Below are 5,359 nucleotides of genomic sequence, written 5' to 3'. Positions count from 1 at the left end.
ACGGGGCCGGATCCGGCCGGCCCGCGGGCCGTAGTTTGCCCACGGCTGAACTAGAGTAATACCAACTTCCCTAAAACAAGCATGTTAATATTTGGACAGAAAAATAAAATTGTACCTACTGAAAAACGTAATTTTTTTACTAACCATAATACTGAATCCTTTTATCCTAATCCACTAGTCTCATGAACTTTTTAAATTACAGGGTAAGCGTAATACTTTCTGCCAGGAATTACTTAGAGTTACTTATTAGATATTGATGAAAATACAATGGCCAAATGGAAGCCAACCTTCAAGAATTATAGGAGCCCCAGTTGGTTTGGCTCAGTGGATGGAGCGTCGGCCTGCGGACTGAAGGGGCCCGGGTTTGATTCCAGTCAAGGGCATGTACCTTGGTTGCGGGCACATCCCCAGTAGAAGGTGTGCAGAAGGCAGCTCTGATCGATGTTTCTGTCTCATCGATGTTTCTAACTCTCTATCCTTCTCTCTTCCTCTCTGTAAAAAATCAGTAAAATATATTTAAAAAAAAATTTTTTTTTTAAAGAAAGGTTGCCGGTTCAGTTCCCCACTCAGGGTACAAACCGGGTTTCAGGCTTGCTCCTGAAACCTGGGTTTGTACCAGGGGGCGTGCAGGATGCTGCTGATCAATGCTTCTCTCCCACATAGATGTTTCTCTCTCCTCCCTCTCCCTTCCACTCTATCTCATAATCAATAAAAAATCTTTTTTGAGAAATGATTCAAGCCCTAGCAGGTGTGGCTCGGTGGATAGAGCGCCGGCCTGCGGACTGAAGGGTCCCAGGTTCCATTCCAGTCAAGGCCACATGCCAGGGCTGCAGGCTCAATCCCCAGCAGGGGGCGTGCAGGAGGCAGCCGGTCCATGATTCTCTCCCATCATCTATGTTTCTCTCTCTCTCTCTCTCCCTCTCCCTCCCTTTCGCTCTGGAATCAATAAAAATATTTTTTTAAAAAAAGAAAAATGATTCAAGTTTTTGAGTCCCCGCCCACTTTGCTTCCGATCCTCCCATAACAAACTCAGCTGATGCTTCATGATGGTTTCCTGGGTGTGCTGATGGGAGCAGGGAGGAGTCCGTGCCAGGGACTGTGCACCAGTCATCTGTGGGGGCAGCGACCGTGTGGTCACCGCTATGTTCCCAGCCCAGCACCCGACCTGCCATCCAATAAACGCTCAACAAACTGGTGTGCGAATGGGGGCACAAGAACCACCTGTGCTGAATGGAAAATTTCTGTTGCTCATAGGGTCGGCTTACGTTTCCGCTCCAAACGCCAGGCTACGTGGAGGTGCAAGAACATATATTCGCTTTGCCCACATCCTGTGCATTATCTCCTCCAGGTACAGGAATATTTACACGGAGACAGCCTCAGAGCGAGGCAAAGAACCCTTCTTCACCCACTTTCAGAGCAAAAGCCTCAAAGCCATTTTGGGATGGGGCCGGGAAGGATGGTGTTGGACTTGGGTTAGGGGCGTTGGAGGAGGGGGTTGCAGCTCTGGGTTGGTGAAGGGATGCAATCGGCTTGAACACACAGAAAGAGAATTTCCCCTAAATGTCAGAGGGAGGGCTCTTTTTGGGAACTTAGCAATGAAGGCGAGGAGGGTTCCCCTGGCCTCGGAGGCTGGGAGGGAGCCGGGGTGAGGTCTCTCGTGTGCCAGCGGCCCCAGGAAGACAAAGAAGGTACCAAGCGACTAAAAGCCCGACCAGCTCCTGCTGTGCAGGACCAACTGGTTTTGGGTGGACCCAGGCATGGGACACAATGGGAGGGAGGAAGGAAATGGCTCAGAGATGCTTCATAGAACTTCCGGGGGGGCGGGGGGCATGGGATGGTCCCATCAGCCCTGAGGAATGGAGACCCCTGGGGTGTGTGATGTGTGTGTGTGTGTGTGATGTGTGTGTGTGTGATGTGAGGGTGTGTGTGTGTGTGTGTGAGGGCGCGCGCGTGTGTGAGGGCGCGCGCGTGTGCATACGTGTGTGTGCGTGTGCATGTGCGTGTGTGTGTGATGTGTGTGAGGGTGTGTGTGTGTGTGAGGGTGTGTGTGTGTGCGTGTGCGTGTGATAGGATTGGGGACTGCCCTGTGCTTTCCTCTCCGAGACCCAGGGTCACACATGTTGTCACCAGGACCTGTTCACAGATCCTAACACCACATGCCATGTCATGCTTTACCGAGAATGACCATCATGATCTACACTAGCGGCTCTCAACCTGTGGGTCATGACCCCTTTCGGGGTTGAACAACCCTTTCACAGAGGTCACCTAAGGCCATCCTGCATATCAGATATTTACATGACGATTCACAACAGTAGCAACATGACATGGATGAAGTAGCCACGAAAATAATTTTATGGCTGGGGGGCCCCACAACATGAAGGGCTGTATGAAAGGGTCGCGGGCTCAGGAAGGTTGAGAACCACTGATCTGCACACATACACACGCTTTATCATGGTTTCCTCACAACACGTCTACGAGGTAGGCACTTCTTTGTCTTCGTTTTCCAGGTAGAAACGGAAGCCCAGAGAGGTTTCTGGCTTGCCCAAGGGTCACCCAGCAGAGAACGGCCGAGGAAGCCAGGCTGGGTGGCCGATAGCTTCTCTCAGGGGCTGGCTTCCCGGCCTCTCTCGGGCTCCCAAGTCCTGCACTCCAGGGGGCAGGAGGAGGAGGAAGAGGAGGAGGAGGTGAGAGGAGAGGTGCTGGCTGGTAAGGACGGGTGGCGGAGCTCTGGACAGGGCGAGGGAGGGAAAGTCCGGCGACTGTACAAGGAAGGATGTGAGACGGGGAAGGAGTCGTGGGGTCAGTTGGAGCGGATGGTCTTCTCGATCCAGGAAGTGTATTTGCAGATCTGCGTGTAGACGGCCGGGTGCTGAGCGGAGCCGCAGGGGTAAACGCCCCAGGACAGGACGCCCTGCAGGGTCTCATCGCAGACCAGGGGGCCGCCGGAGTCACTCTGGGGGGAGGAGGGAGGAGCGGTCGGACACAGGCACCAATGTGAGGGCTGCTGCTTGGGGGACTGAGGTCGTGACAGGGGAGAAAGAGACTGGGATAGAGAGGAGGCTGGAATGGGGCTGGAGTTAGGTATAAAGTGGGGTGGCCTTTGACCGTGGGTTATGGATGTTGATCCGTAAATGAGAATGGAGGCGTGACGGAGCTGAGATTCTAGCTCCTGACAGGAAAGGGGATGGAGATGGATCTAGAGCAGCGGTTCTCAACCTGTGGGTCGCGACTCCTTTGGCGGTCCAGCGACCCTTTCACAGGGGACGCCTCAGACCATCCTGCACATCAGATATTTACATGACGATTCATCACAGTAGCAACATGACAGTTATGAAGGAGCACGGAGACTGCAAGAAACCTCACAGGATGGTCAGATCGCAAATTCCTATCGGGGCAGGTCATAGCGAGTGGTCATGCCCCAGGCCTACAGCTCCCTTAACAAAGATAACAGTCTTCACCTTCGTCAAGGCCTGCCCATCCTTCTCATGCATCTACGATAACGTGCCTTTGAAATGCCAGTGTAATCTTCTTTTCCAACCCCCTGGGCGGTACAAGGGCTGGCACCAGACCGGCGGCCAGACAGAGCTCCCCGTGATGGCGGGGCCCCCGTGCCATCTCCGTACCATGTACTGTGAGTGTGAGCGGTGAGCCACCCTGCACCCACCGATGGGAAAGTATGCATCTCCCATGTTGCTCGGCACCCACTTCCGGAGATTTCCCTGCTGTGTGTTCTCCCGCCTCCTTCATCCACCATCACATGGATGCCGGGCCACCCTGCTCACTCCTCCCCTCGATTCTGAACGTGTCTCTGGAGCATTTTCTCAATCCCTGGAGATCTCGCTGCCGGGCAAGTCCTCAAAATTTTGACTCCAATAAACTCATGAAATTTGCATATAGGTTTGGACCAAGTTCTGTTGACAGGGATGAGGCCGAGGTAGGGGTGGGAGAGGGTTGGGCGGGAGGATGCTGTGTGGCTGGGTGGCAGGGGGGTTGGGGACAAGGGTGGACCCTCTGCTCCCCCATCACCTCCCTCTGTCCACTCCCACCGGTCAGAGGCCCTCCCCGGGCAGGCCCTACCTGGCAGGGGTCCTGGCCCTGGTCCAGTCCCGCGCACAGCATGTTGTTGGTGAGGACGCCGGGGTAGAAGGCCTCACACTCCCTGGGTCTCAGGATGCTGACCCTGGAGCAGCTCAGACCCTTGTTGTATTTCACTAATGTGAGGAAACACCAGGTTCTCCCAGGGCCCAGCCCCAAAGCTCCAGGACCCAGGAGTCCAGACACCCAGACTGTTCCCATCCCAGGCCCCAGGCCCCCAGCCCCTCCTCCCTCAGACCCTCAAAAAGCCTATATTTCTTCCAGCCCTGATTTCCCTCCTGTAATCTAGACCCATGTCCTGCTTCTTAAGATACTGGTTCCTTCCTCCCTCAGACCCAGGGGTCCAGGCCCCCAGCCCCTCTTGCCCAAGACACAGGGCCCTCAGCACTTGCCTCTTCGGTGGGCCGTGGTGCCCCAGCCAGCCACCTGGCACTGGTCTCCAGGCTGGGCGCAGCGGTAGGGCAGGCGCAGGGTCTGGATGCGTGACCCGAGCACGGCCGGCCTGGCCAGCTTCAGCAGCATGAGGTCGTGGTCATCCGTGCGTCTCGGCAGGATGGGGCCCGAGCCGTGGTGGTACTTGGGGTGCATGATGAAGCGAGTGGTTCTGCGGAGCTGCTCACCCTGGAGAAGCAGCAGGTGGTCGTCCCCAACGCGGGCCCACAGCTGCCTGGGGAGGGAGGAGCCGTGTGGAGCAAAGCCTTTGTAGAGACTGAAACAGGACTCTGAGTCCCTGGGAGGAGGGTCCAGGCAGTGGGGTGGGATCCTAGATCCTGGATCCTAGAAGGCCTGGACCCCTAGGTCTGAGGGAGGAGGGGCTGGGGGCCTGGACCCCTGGGTCTGAGGGAGGAGGGGCTGGGGGCCTGGACCCCTGTGTCTGAGGGAGGAGGGGCTGGGGGCCTGGACTCCTGGGTCTGAGGGAGGAGGGGTTGGGGGTCTGAACTCTTGGGTCTGAGGGCGGAGGAGTGAGCGGAAGAGAGGAGAGCTGGGGACATGGGAGGGTCCCCCCACTTTTCTGTCTCCCTCAATAGAGACTCATGAGCTGAACCATTTCTTTTAGTGCGAAATTCCTTGACCGCTGTCTGTGGCCCACAACTGTCTACACCGACATGGAACCCACGGGCAATCCAGCGGAGGGAGGTGCTGGATGGGCCCAGAAATGCTGAGAAGAGCCACACTGCCCCCTGGCGGCCACCGCGCAGACCATCGCGGGACGGACCCCACGTGGAGCCGGGAGACCACCCGCCCCTCAAACGCCCCAGGCCTC

At 56.3% G+C, this 5,359-nt stretch overlaps 1 protein-coding gene across 1 annotated transcript in view; it reads right to left on the bottom strand.

The window, feature by feature from the left end:
- Positions 1 to 2,703: 2,703 nt before the first annotated feature.
- Positions 2,704 to 5,359, bottom strand: part of KLK10 (kallikrein related peptidase 10) — a 4,287-nt gene continuing 1,631 nt past the window's right edge. The window contains exons 3-5 of the mRNA XM_015563664.1: positions 4,488 to 4,762; positions 4,078 to 4,211; positions 2,704 to 2,953 (exon numbers count right to left, since the gene is read on the bottom strand). Coding sequence (XP_015419150.1) covers positions 2,801 to 2,953; positions 4,078 to 4,211; positions 4,488 to 4,762 — 562 coding nt within the window. The 3' untranslated portion in view covers positions 2,704 to 2,800. The remainder of the gene's footprint in view (positions 2,954 to 4,077; positions 4,212 to 4,487; positions 4,763 to 5,359) is intronic.

This window comes from Myotis davidii, unplaced genomic scaffold (assembly GCF_000327345.1).
Source record: "Myotis davidii unplaced genomic scaffold, ASM32734v1 scaffold212, whole genome shotgun sequence".
NCBI classification, from domain to species: Eukaryota; Metazoa; Chordata; class Mammalia; order Chiroptera; family Vespertilionidae; genus Myotis; species Myotis davidii.
This window is presented reverse-complemented; position numbering and strand designations above follow the sequence as displayed.